General features: G+C 54.1%; 1 protein-coding gene across 1 annotated transcript in view; it reads left to right on the top strand.

Moving 5' to 3' along the window:
* The window catches only part of EFCAB6 (EF-hand calcium binding domain 6), a 227,434-nt gene that overhangs the window by 134,462 nt on the left and 80,190 nt on the right, over positions 1-12,782 (top strand). The window contains exon 13 of the mRNA XM_067698329.1: positions 10,531-10,763. Within this exon, the coding sequence (XP_067554430.1) occupies positions 10,531-10,763 (233 nt within the window). The remainder of the gene's footprint in view (positions 1-10,530; positions 10,764-12,782) is intronic.

The following is a 12,782-nucleotide window of genomic DNA, read 5'->3' as shown; positions in this document are numbered from 1 at the left end:
GGAACGTGGGAGGTGGCCTCATAGCCACTTCTTAGAGGCCTCCCACCCACTGGTGTCCCAAGGGCATCTCAAGGTGTTCTGTCGAGACCCAGATTAGCCTTTGCCTGTGTGGCCTGTTCGGATACATGTGAGAGTGCCAGCGCGCCATGGAGGAGCACCTCCCCCACTTCCTACGGTCATTTCCTATCCATTTCCGCCTGCCCTGTTCTTTGCCTGGGCCCCAGTGACCTTATTCCAACAGTGGAGTTCATCATAGGGGTTAAGAGGAACTGGGTTGGAACCCCAGGTCTGTCACTTTCTAATCATGTGACTGGGGCAGCTCTCATAGCCTCAGTTTCCACATCTTTAAAATGGAGTTAGTAAGAGTGCTTTTCTCATGGCTTATGACAAGGATTAAATGAGACGTTAATAGCTGTAAAGATCTCAGCACAATGTCTGGCATGTAATAGGCATAGGCACTGCTACATGATGATGATGATGATGATGGTAATGGTGGTGATGATGATGATGGTGATGGCAGTGATGATGATGATGTTGATGATGGTTATGATGGTGGTGATGATGGTGATGGTGGTGATGATGGTGATGATGGTGATGGTGATGATGGTGATGATGATGGTAATGGCGGTGATGATGATGATGATGGTTATGATGGTTGGTGATGATGGTGGTGATGATGGTAATGGCGGTGATGATGAGGATGATGATGATGGTTGGTGATGATTGTGATGATGGTGGTGATGATGAAGATGATGGTAATGGTGGTGATGATGATGATGTTGATGGTGATGATGATGTTGATGGTTATGATGGTGGTGATGGTGATGATGGTGATGATGGTTATGATGGTTGGTGATGATGGTGATGATGATGGTGATGGTGGTGATGATGATGATGCCTGGAGGGGCTCAGCTGGCAGGGACCCCGGGACCACCTAACGGCCTCTCCCCTAGCTTGTCTTCCTTGTCAGGTCCTGGAAGATAACAGAATGCCGATAGATGACGATCAGTATGCTCTGATGACTGCAAAATTAGGATATAAGAAAGAAGGGATGAGTTATCTTGATTTTGCAACAGGATTTGAAGGTAGCTGATGGCCAAGTGCAAACCTGTCTCCCACCCGTGGCCCTGCCGGTCTTTCCGAGTGGTGCCACTAGGCTGCTGGGGTTGAAGTAGTGTGAGCTAAGATGTTGAAACGGTGTGTGAGTCCTAAGACTGAAACAGACATTTAAAAAAAACTTTTTCTTTGTGTTTTGGCCTTTTTTTTTTTCACTCAGCCGCACCGTGAGTGCAGAATTTTGTCGGACAGAGCCTCGTGCAAATAGTAGGAGCCCAAATGGTTTCTACAATTTACTCCCAAGCCTGTGCTTCTCCAGTCACACCTCGTGTCCTTTAAGGTTCTCCTCCTAAGCATAGATGCTGGTCATCTGTGATTAGTGACACCCACGCACCAGCAAGGCAAATGTTCCTCCTCGCTTTTTGCAGATAAGGGAGCAGAGGTGCTGAAAGATCCAGTGACCCGCCCAGGATCACCCGGCCACCGCCCCTCCCCTCCTGCCCCAGCCCCGTCCCGGACCCACATGGTTGTCAGGAGATTGTTGGGCACCGTGGAGTCCGGGCTGGAGGCGGGGCCTCCCCTTCGCCACCTGCTCTGTAATCTGCTCTCCCGGCCGCACGCCAGGCAGGCGGATGACCAGCACCCAGCCTCCCGCTTCCTGGCTCTGTCGTCTCTCCCCTCCCTTGTCTCCACCGTTACTGAAGTTTAGGTAGACAAATAAGCCCTCTGGAAAAGCTGCAGAAATCACACATATATATGCATGACTCCATGGATATATCAATGCACTGCAGGCTGGATGGGGCGGAACCCAGAGCCCTATTTGCATTTTGCCGTCTTCCCCGGGGTTAGCCTGGGAGATGACTGGACGGTGCGGCGGGCCTCGCTAGAGAAGCTGGCCACTGGGACTCTTCACCCATCCAACACCACCGCCCCCCCCCCCACCGATTTCATTTGCCGATCCTAAGGGAGAGGGGTCCCACACCCCCCAAAAAGACAACACGGAAGCCATGGAATTTTAGGATTTTGACACTTTCTTTGGCTACGTGTTTTGACTTTCTTGGAGGAACCCCCGTTTATTTTAGCGAGTGCTTCCGATGCCCGGGTGCATCCGTCGCTGAGGTGAGGACATTGGAGCCCAGGGTGAGTGGTCACTCGCTTGAGGTCCCAGGGTGGTGAGCCTGTCACAGAGCGAGCACTGCACTCAGCAGCTTCCTCCCTACCCTCCTTCCCCCTCTCTGCCCTCCATCAGTCCCCCCAACATATGGCCAGATGCTGAGGATGGGGGAAGATGGCGGCTCCAGGCCGTTGGGGGGTTGGGGATGGACACGGCAGAGGGGATCAAGCAGCGGGGTGGGGGGGGGCGTGTTATCTGCCAGGCATAGCGAAGCCCAGGGAGGCCATTCCAGGCCCAGGTGGGGGTAAGGCAGAGGCCAGGTTCTGGGCTGGACTCAAGGATGCCCACAAGCTCCAGACGCCCTGCCCGCTGCCCATCCTGCAGACCATGTGGGGGGCAGGGGGGCTGTGGGTGTGACATGTGCAGAGATTCACGTCCAAAACCAAGTCCCAGGTTGTAGCCTGGCTTTAGACAAGGCCACACTCAAAGTGTCACAACCTGATGGAAATGGGTTGGTTTTGAGGTGGAGGTTACACCTCCTTCCTCCGTTTTAAGAGAGAGAGAGGGCCTAATGCAGTAATCAACCAGCTGGGTTCTGGAACCCGAGGGGCCTGGCTTAGCTGTGAAGTCTGTGAGCCCCGTGACCTTGGGGAGGCGAGCCTCCATGTCCTTATCTGGAGAATGGGCATAAGAATAGGTTTCCTTGTGTGTAAACTGGGCTCAAGAAGAGACTACCTCTTAGGGTTGTTGAAAAGACCAGGACTTGTCCAGAGACCTCTAGCACAGAGGAGGTCAGGACCTGCCTCATGACTGAATTACACTTTCCTGTGTTTAGGACCTGATTCTAGGAAACAGAACAGGCAGGAATCCTCATTCTCTGCCTCTGGGAATGGAGAGATGGGCAAGATGTGGTCCCTGCCCTGGAGGACGGACAGAGGAGCCAGACAGGAAACGTGCTGGGCAGGAGCATGGCCCTGGTGGTCTGGAGAACAGGTTCTTCTCGTGGTGACGGGGACATGTCTAAGACCATAAGAGAGTTCATGCTAGGTTCAGTCCGCGGGGTTGTAGTACTGTATAGTGTTCTAACAGGCCTGGGGACCGAAGAAGTCAAGTGTTGACATAGAAATAAAGAGCCGTGCTCGCCACTAAGGGAAGTCCCCTGATTGATGTCGTTGTTTCAGATCCTAAGATGAACGGGCCAGAAGTGAGTTCATCTCAGACTCCAGTTCTTTCCAAAGGGAACTTGGACGGCTACTTTATAACTGCTGAAGAGTGCCTGAGAGCCTGAGACAGTTCCCCCGGAGACTGAAGGAATCCTTCCGGGTAAATCATGACCTCCCTGCCGCTTGGCTTCTCCAGACACCCCTCCTACCCTCTCCTCGCTCGCAGCCATTCAGCCGCAGTAGCGGGTGTGAGCCCTGCGGCCCCAGCACGTCCTGCTCGTCGGGACACAGAGCGCTCCGTCCGCAGACTCGGGCTTGCCTTTTCTCCCCTTCCCGGGACAGGGCTTAACTCTGCGATGCCCTCCCCTCCCCGAGGCCCTTCCCTGCTGACACTTTGCTGGGTCTGCCTTCTGCCCCTCAAAGGCCTTGGAGAAGTAAGGAGACCCTCCTCACAAGACAGGGGGGGGTGGGAAGGGGCATAACAACCCAAATTACAGTGAATTCAGGATGCTTTCAGGCATTCCATCCACTCTACTCCTGCACTCACCAAACAAGCATTGTGCACTTTCATGTCATAAGCTGGACTCTCGGCTAAAAGCTAGGGCTGAAATATGGGAGCCCTGTTCAGGGAGCTCAGTCCAGCCCAAGACACAGATGGTCAACAGACAATTCGACACATCATGATTGGCTGCCGTAGAGGGACCGGTACTGTGCTATGGGAGCACAGGGGAAGAAACCCATTAAGGAGGGCTTCCTGGAGGAGGTGACCCCTGAACCAAATCTTAAACCCTCAGCATGTGCTGGCCAGAAAAAGAAGGGAGTGAAAAATAGAAGAGTGGGCTTGCTTAAGGCGGGTGGCAGACAGGTCATGTGCTTTAGGGAAAAGCTCCCAGGTCTGTGTGACCGAGGCATGGTTTGCATGCAGAAGCTGTAATGGGTAAGACAGGAGAAAGAGCAGCCATTCAAACACAGAGGCAGGAATGACCTCAAATGTTTTTGTGTTGAGAAGTAAAAGAGGGTCATTAAAGTGGGAAGGAAAATTGATAAATCGACCACATTAGCTACGAAACGGGGCAGAGGGCACGAGGGAGTTAGAATGTGTCCTCGCCAGGGTGTGGAGACCCCAGGGTGTGCAGGGGCAAACACCTCAGTAGCTGAAAATCCAGTGAGCCCAGGGGAGGAGAGGTGGGGAGCACCCTGTGGGTGGAGCCAGCCCCCAGGGGCAGGGCATCCAGAGTTTGCTGTGCTTGAAACATCTTCCCCGCGTGGACTGCCAATTGGAGATTCATTTTGGTTATCACTGAGCTCCCATTTTAAAATATATACTTATGATGACTGTCTAGCTCAGATTTGCGGCATGGTTCTGACTTTGACTATTCGGTCCAGCCATCAGACTGTACGTCCTAATTCTTGGTTTGAAAACATATGGTCACCGTAAGCAGATAGGGGGAGGGTTAGTCCTCATTATTTCATCCAATGTGATGCCCAGCGGAGAAGAGCACGGAGCAGGTGGGCGTTGTTTACGGGGTGGAGAGCCTGGCGGGAGGGAGAGAGGGCAGAAGGGGAAGCAGAGGCACGGGGGCAGCAGCCCCTCCGTGCTGGTTAGCAGGGCCGGGTGGCCATCGCCCGCTGCTGCCTTTGTCCTGCGGCCTCACCCATGGCAGCCCAGGCCCCTTGCTCTGGCCCCTCCTCGCCTGTCTCCTCCCAACTCTCCTTTCCCCTGGGGACGCGGGGAGGCCAAGCTCCCTGCTGGCGCCACCGCCTTGCTACGTTAATTATCAGTGTAGCTTGGTTACGGCACTCAGATGGCCCGTATTTCCTAAGATGGTCTTTATTTTAAATAGTTAACTAAAAACGTTCACCAACACCCACCCATCCTGCAAAGAACTTATAACCTAGTAGATAAGACAAAGACGTGAACCCCTAATTGCCAGGGTTTGCGTGATACAGACTCGGGTGCTGGTTATATCCAGGTTCCCTGGGGGGCTGCTCGTTGCCCTCACGTGTATATGTAAACGGGACAAGGAGTGTGTCTATTTTTTTTTAATAAATTTATTCATTTTATTTATTTATTATTTTTGGCTGCGTTGGGTCTTCGTTGCTGCGCGCGGGCTTTCTCTAGTTGCAGAGAGCGGGGGCTACTCTTCGTTGCGGCGCACGGGCTTCTCATTGCGGTGGCTTCTCTTGTTGCAAAGCATGGGCTCTAGGCGCGCGGGCTTCAGTCGTTGTGGCGCACGGGCTCTAGAGCGCAGGCTCAGTAGTTGAGGTGCACGGGCTTAATTGCTCTGCGGCATGTGGGATCTTCCCGGAGCAGAGATCAAACCTATGTCCCCTGCACTGGCAGGCAGATTCTTAACCACTGCGACACCAGGGAAGTCCCAAAGACTGTGTTGAGTGGGAAGGTACCGTCACTTTATTTCTTTTATTGAGCTCCTATTCATGAGAAATTCTTGAATCTCTCTGTCCATCAATAATGAAGAAACGATTTTGTATTAGTTGAAAATGCTATTAATCCTGCTGCTGCTGTTGTCTGCCCAGCGATTTTGTAGCCAGATGAGTCCATCTCAGCACAGTTAGGTTTACGGGCAACAGCACAGTTGAGCAAGGCAGCCTCAACCTCATAGCCCAGGCCAAAGACCACGAACAGTCGAAGGAGATAATTCATTGTGACCAAACAAGGGGCGTCCCCCGTCCCTGACTATGGTGAGGAAAGCAGGCACAGAGACCCCCTGCGTGACCTGGGGACATGACCTGGGGACAGGTTCCTGTGGCCCTTGTGGGTTCACCTTCAACCTCACCCTCTAGACAGCGTCCGTGCAGGTTCAGGTGCATGTCTGTGAAGTCATGTATATTTTAAAAAAACAAGCAGGATCAAAGTCCCCACACAAATAGGGTCTCCTATACATATGCTTCTGCCGCTGCATTTTTCACTTCACAATCTGTCCTGGACACCTGACCTTGCAGGGTGATCCCAACACGCAGCTCTGGTCAGAGTGTCCCCTTTCTCTTAGGATGAGCCCGGGTCCTGCCTGGCTGGTCTGCAGCCCGTCTCTGGCCCCTCTCGACCCCCCTTCTCCTCCCGTCACACTCCGGCCAGCACCCAGCCTCCCCTTCCTGGCCTTGCACATCCTACTCCTTTGCCTGGATTGTCACTCCTCTCTCTGTGACCAGCTAACTCCTACCAAAGCGCTGGTCCTTCTTAAGTTCTTAGTCCTCCCTCCGGCCCTTCAGACCTGCTGGGAGGTCTGCTGCTGTCCACTCACCTTCTGGCATGCAATGTGGGGGACTTGTAATTCCATGAGACGTCAAGGCACGATAACACAACTGGCTACCACGGTGCGTACCATGCAAATAGGTGTTTGTTGAATGCATAAGAGAATTCACTTTACATGCCAGGCAGTGAACCTACACGGCCTCAGTTGTTTCAGTCCCCACAACTAGCCTATCAAGTAGGCGCTAGCGTTCCCATTTTATAGATGAAGAAACGGAGGGTCAGAGATGGGGAGAGACTTCCCCGAAGCCACATACCTAGTAACTGTCGTAGCCAGGAATTGAAATAATATCCTTTTCACTCCAACATGTATTGGCTCCAATAAAATTAGGAGTCTTCATGCTGGGAAGTCAAAGACTGAGATTCAGGGAATGAGTAAATGTTTTAAATTTGTGAAGATTATAAATATGGGTTTCCATGGCATCTAGATTGTCCCTGTAGTCCAGCAATTAGGGCTGCGTCAGAGCACTTCTCCCCCCGCCTTTTGCTGCACTTATCACGCTGACTCGCTGTCATTTGCTTACACATCTTTCTTCCCTACTGGACGGAGAACCTTGATGTCAGGGGCCAGTTATCAGTACGTCCCTGCACCTAGCAGGGTGCTTCGTGCATCATAGGTACCCAGGAAATAGTTGCTGCATCGTTCGTACCCAGCCTCACTCCACGGGTGTTTCCTAAGCACTGCTCTCTGGACTGGAGCTGTCACGAGGAATGGATCAGAGCCCACGTTTACCTTTAGAGGTGGAGCAGACAGCACGTGAGTCTCCAGAGAGTCAGGTGGTGAAACGGGCTAGGAAGAAAAATAAAGCAGAGTGAGAGGCCGGAGACCCATCAGGGTGGTGCCCTTGGACAGAGGGGACAGGAAATGCCTCCCTGGAGAGGTGGCATTCGGGCAGAGACCAAAGGCCCAGCGGGTCTGGTGGAGAATCCCTGGAGTGCCGGAGGCAGGCTTGGCATGTTCCAGCAGCAGCAAGTAGCTTCCGGCTCTCGGCTCGGGGGGGCCAAGGTGCAACTTTCTTCAGTCGCCCCGAATCCGGGTTCGTCTGACACCAGCCGCCTCCACCATGCTGCCCAAGTTTGACCCCAAGAAGATCAAAGTCGTGTACCTGACAGAGCTGTGCACCACCCCCCCAAAAAAAACCCAGCAAGTGTGAGCGGGGAGGAGATGAGGGCAGAGGGGTAGGGGGCTGGGGCCACAGTCAGGATTGAGGATTGGACCCCGAGTGCCGTGGGTGGAGCAGAGGAGCGACGTGCACTGGGTTGAGCTGTGCAGGTATCACTGGCTGCTGTGAGAATAGGGGGCTGGGCGAGGGTGGGAGCCGGGAAGCCCAGGAGCCTTGGGTCCGGGTGGAGGCAGTGGAAGTGGGAGAAGTGAAGCTCTGAACCCATGGCTGTGTGGGCAGATTGGATGCAAGGTGTGAGGCAAAGGGAGGATCCGGGGACGCTCCCTAGGTTTGCGGTCTGAGCAACAGAAGGAAGACGCTGCCACTTCTTGAGCTGGAAGGACCCGGAGGACAAGCTGGGAGGGACTCGGAGGACGAGCGGGAAGCACCCAGAGGACGAGCTGGGAGGGACTCGGAGGACGAGCGGCAAAGACCCGGAGGACGAGCTGTGAGGGACCCGGAGGACGAGCGGGAAGGACCAGGAGGACGAGCTGGAAGGACCCGGAGGACGAGCGGGAAGGACCCGGAGGACGAGCTGTGAGGGACCCGGAGGACGAGCGGGAAGGACCCGGAGGACGAGCTGAAAGGACCCGGAGGACAAGCTAGAAGGACCCGGAGGACGAGCTGTGAAGGACCCGGAGGATGAGCGGGAAGGACCTGGAGGACGAGCGGAAAGGACCCGGAGGACGAGCTGGAAGGACCTGGGGGACGAGTGGGAAGGACCCGGAGGACGAGCTGGAAGGACCTGGAGGACGAGAGGGAAGGACCCGGAGGACGAGCTGTGAGGGACCCGGAGGACGAGCTAGAAGGACCCTGAGGACGAGCTAGAAGGACCCGGAGGACGAGCGGGAAGCACCCAGAGGACGAGCTGGGAGGGACTCGGAGGACGAGCGGCAAGGACCCGGAGGACGAGCTGTGAGGGACCCGGAGGACGAGCGGGAAGGACCAGGAGGACGAGCTGGAAGGACCCGGAGGACGAGCGGGAAGGACCCGGAGGACGAGCGGGAAGGACCCGGAGGACGAGCTGTGAGGGACCCGGAGGACGAGCGGGAAGGACCCGGAGGACGAGCTGGAAGGACCCGGAGGACGAGCTAGAAGGACCCGGAGGACGAGCTGTGAAGGACCCGGAGGATGAGCGGGAAGGACCCGGAGGACGAGCTGTGAGGGACCCGGAGGACGAGCTAGAAGGACCCTGAGGACGAGCTAGAAGGACCCTGAGGACGAGCTAGAAGGACCCGGAGGACGAGCGGGAAGGACCCGGAGGACGAGCTGGAAGGACCCTGAGGACGAGCTAGAAGGACCCGGAGGACGAGCGGGAAGGACAGGGGGGACGAGCTGGGTCTCGCGTGGGCCAGGAGTTTGATTTCGGCCTTGCTTGTTTTGACATCCAAGGGGAGTCACCTCGCAGCCTTTGGAGACGGGGGTTTGGAGGCGTGCGAGGGCTTGGAGCTGTGGCGTGGAGGGAATCAGCAGCACAGAGGTGGGCCTGCAGCCCCGGCCGGCTGTGCTCCTGGAGGAGGCCGCTGGACAGTGGCGCCTCTGAGAGGTAGGGGCAGCCCTTGAAGTCGGTTCCCACCGGATTTAGTGCCGTGATTGCATGTGTCAGTGCTGAGTAATTTTTGGTGAAAGAAGAAGTGAGTGAGTACAGATAGATCTTGCCACAAAATCCCAGAAGGTTTGAAGTGGACCCTCGAGTCACGGCAGGGCTTCCCTTACACGACCTCTGTGGAGGGTCCTGGGACGTGAAGGTACAGGCGGGGCCTCGGAAGTACCCAGAGAGATCCGTGGGTGGGACTGCCTCAGGGGCTGATGGCAACAGGGGTTCTGCGACCACAGCAGCTGCAGCTCTCCTAGCCTGAGACAGGAGCGTTGGCGGGGGCCGCAGGGTGTTGGCCCGGACAGACCTGCTTCAGATCCCGCTGCCGGGCACTTGCTGTCCGACCTCGGGCAGCAGTAATAGTAACAACATTTTAGAGCGCTTAGGAAACCTGTCAGTCACCTCCTAAGTGCTTCACCTCGTTAGCACATTCAATCCTCACAACCACCCCGGATCCCGTTACACATGAGAAGCCTGGCAGCGTTAAGTCTCTTGCCCTTGGTCACTCTGCTAGTAGCCAGCAGAGCTGAGCTTTGAAACTAAGCAACCCGCCTCCAGTGTGTGCCCTGAGCTGTGCAGCCTGGCCTCGAGCACAAGTTCCCTGCAGGCCTCTGTTTCCCCATCTGTAAAATGGGAATCACCGCCCTCGTGCAGCACGACCTGCAGACACAGAGGCAGATTTCAGGCGGGGCCTTCAGCACAGGCATCAAAACAGGGCCCAGCCTCTGGGCGGCAACTCAGGGTGAGATCAGCACAGCACTGGCTTTCCCGTGGACAGAAGTTGCCAGACATTATGAAAGTGGTATAAAAACTTGAGGGCAAGATTTTTATATGTCCTGGAAAGCTCCAGCGTACTCATTCTTACTTCTGGTACTAGAAGTACCGGTCCCAGAAGCCGAGGGAGCAGAAGGGAAAGAAACACCTTTCTTGTCCCTTTTCCTGAACTCTTTGCATTAAAAGAGGGTACCTGAGGACATAGTTCATCATTTCCCGGGGAGAGCAAATCATGGCAAGGATATTCCTGGAGCAGTGAAATCTCCAAGATGCCAAGTCGAAACACGGTTCCTTCCTCACTTTGGAGATGAGTCCACAGCGCGGGGGGCAGGGGTGGGGGGATGACGTCAGGTTCTGGGGGACAGGCTTTGACGCTGCGTTTTTGACTCTAGGAGCCCTACGCGGCCTTCTTTAAGATGGACACGGACAGGGATGGCATCGTCACCATGCACGACCTTCATCAGCTGCAGCACCTGGTCTTCAACCTGAAGGACGAGGATTTCGAGCGATTCCTGGGCCTTCTTGGCTTGAGGCTCAGCGTCACGTTAAATTTCCACGAATTTCAAAATTTGTGTGAGAAGAGACCGTTCAGAATAGAAGACACCACGCCTCAGAGACTCATTAGGTAGGAGAGCAGCATGGGCCAGCATTAACGCCGTGTCCACGCACGGGTGCAGATGATGGAGTTGCCCCCCAGGAGCTGTTTATTTTGTCTTTTCCTTAGTTCAAGAAAAATCACATTCAGAATTACACAGTGTAGAAAGACTAGAAAATGCAGATACAGGTTAGAAGATACACCTGATCTAAGCACCTGTGAGCGTCATTTTTGTATTTCAAAGTGTATCATCCTGGTCTTGTTGCTTTGCACATAAATATATACATATCTGTTTTTCTTTTTATGAGCCTTGGGTCAGATATATACACGTGTTGCTCAGCCTTCCAAGACATTTGGGGACACCGTATGCAGAGGGAGGTGCGGTGCTTGTCAGGAGAACACGTGGACTTCCTCCAGGCCTGAGACGTTAACCTGGGCAGTAGGTGTGAACTGGGGAAGCACAGAACACCTTACGGTAACTGATGGATACTGAGTGTCATTTCAGTCTTTTTTCTATGTGCATAAACACACACATATACTTGTATAGTTTTCTTTTTATAAATTTGGGCTCAGCTGTGCCAGCTGCTTTGGGAGGTGCGAGGACCCCTTCCAGCCCTTTCCTAGGCAGTGCTCCCCACCAGACCCCCGGCCACCCAATGCTGGCCTCACTCACGGTAGGAAGATCTCTGCGTCCAGCTGAGCTGTGACTCCATTTGACTCCTTGGCTTCTCTCAGTAAGAGCATCTGCTCCTTGAAGCGGTAGTGGGTTCCCATCTTACCGGGACGTGTCACAGTCTGCTCTCCATTGAGATCTGTTGACAGGCATGAATGAAGTAGCCATTCAGCCACTCCTTTACCAATTATTATAAGTACACTATTAATATTTTTTGAAACGTTACCATCCACTGCATTTGCTGCTACAGTGATACAACGCAGTAGTGGCGTCCACTGGGTCCTTCTGCCCTTGAGGTACTCCCAGCCCCCAGGGGCTACAGGCAAGTGCCCCTTCCACCCGGCAAGGGCAACCCCTGGAAGGGGGAACCCCCAGAAGCCCCTGTCACTGAGCCAGACTTTGTGGCACTTGGCTAGGCTGCAGAGGCCCTCTGATCTTGCACTTTAGTTTTTCCCTCTGAATTTGCTGGTTTTATTTTGTCTATACTTAAAAAGCCAGTGAGAAAGAAAACGACAGTAGTCTCTTTCTAAGTGAAACGATCATGTCACACGTGAGTTGAACACCTGCTTCCAATTGCTCCATTTATGAGGAGCTTTAATATGAGACTTGATTGCTTAATGGTAAAACAAAGCACAAAAATATCCTTCAGAAGGAACTTTCTGGAGAATGTATGCAGAATGGATATGGAAAATTTCAACCACAAAGTGCAATCTTCCCATCCAAATGATTCCACCTTCTTAGTTGTATTATTTGTTCATTCATCACACATTTACTGAGGGTCTGCTGTGTGCTCAGTGTCGCCCCAGGACTCAGAGGTACAAAGATGGATGAGATGAACACTCCCTTTGAGGGGCTCGGGGCTGAACTGCGGCACGTACAAAAATAAAGAAATAGAAGGATGTCTGAAGTGCCACAGGGAGGCAAGAGGCTAAGCCTGCTTGAGGTGCACAGAAAAAGCAGGACATTTCAGTTGGGTCTTGAGGTGTGAGTAGGAGTTCGTCTGGTGCAGGTTACCAGACCGTGGTTCAAGGCCAGGGAACAGCATTTGCAAAACCACAGAGGTGCGAGTGTGGAGCACATTGAGGGAATGGGGAGAGGATGCGTATTCAGAAGTGGCATGCACAGTGGGAGAGGAGGCCTCGAGATGCAGGAGGGCCAGATGTGACGGGGCTCGAGTGCCAGGCTTGGTCAGTAGGCAGGAGAGGATTTTATGCCGTGGAGTGTGTGGGTCACATCGTGCCGTAGAAACATCCTTCAGCAGCCCCAGAGTAGAGGATGGATGTAGAGGAAGCGGTGGGCTCCCGGGAGGCCCAGCTGGGGCTCCAAGGGTCTGGTGGAGAGCGAGCTTTGAGACCCCAACCAAGGCACAGCTTTAG

Source organism: Pseudorca crassidens, chromosome 11 (genome assembly GCF_039906515.1).
Source record: "Pseudorca crassidens isolate mPseCra1 chromosome 11, mPseCra1.hap1, whole genome shotgun sequence".
Lineage (NCBI taxonomy): Eukaryota > Metazoa > Chordata > Mammalia > Artiodactyla > Delphinidae > Pseudorca > Pseudorca crassidens.
This window is presented reverse-complemented; position numbering and strand designations above follow the sequence as displayed.